Here is a 376-nt window from a genome sequence, read left to right on the forward strand (position 1 = left end):
TGCTAATATGGAAGTGCCAACGTTAACCATCCCTCTTATCTTCCTCCCTTCCTTGCCCCCTCCTGTAGGACCCGGTCTGGCGTTCTTGGCGTACCCGACGGCGGTGCTGCAGCTGCCCGTGTCTCCCCTGTGGTCCGCGCTCTTCTTCCTTATGGTACTCATGCTTGGACTCGACTCTCAGGTGAGACTTTTGAATGTGTGTCTTGTCCCTAGGGGTTTCTCTCTCCCCGTGGCGGGTCAGGAAACGAGTGTTTATGTTTACTGTCATAAGGGCGTTTGCGTTGTGTGGTAGTTATGCCATGAGGGAGTCTGCGTTGTGTGGTTAGCTGTGTCATGTGGGAGTTTGTGTTGGTTGGGGCCATGGTAGCTGGATTGG

At 54.3% G+C, this 376-nt stretch overlaps 1 protein-coding gene across 1 annotated transcript in view; it reads left to right on the forward strand.

Annotated features, from left to right (window-relative positions):
• The window catches only part of LOC119589159 (sodium- and chloride-dependent GABA transporter 1-like), a 43,877-nt gene that overhangs the window by 37,503 nt on the left and 5,998 nt on the right, over positions 1–376 (forward strand). The window contains exon 9 of the mRNA XM_037937745.1: positions 69–181. Within this exon, the coding sequence (XP_037793673.1) occupies positions 69–181 (113 nt within the window). The remainder of the gene's footprint in view (positions 1–68; positions 182–376) is intronic.

Source organism: Penaeus monodon, chromosome 25 (genome assembly GCF_015228065.2).
Source record: "Penaeus monodon isolate SGIC_2016 chromosome 25, NSTDA_Pmon_1, whole genome shotgun sequence".
NCBI classification, from domain to species: domain Eukaryota; kingdom Metazoa; phylum Arthropoda; class Malacostraca; order Decapoda; family Penaeidae; genus Penaeus; species Penaeus monodon.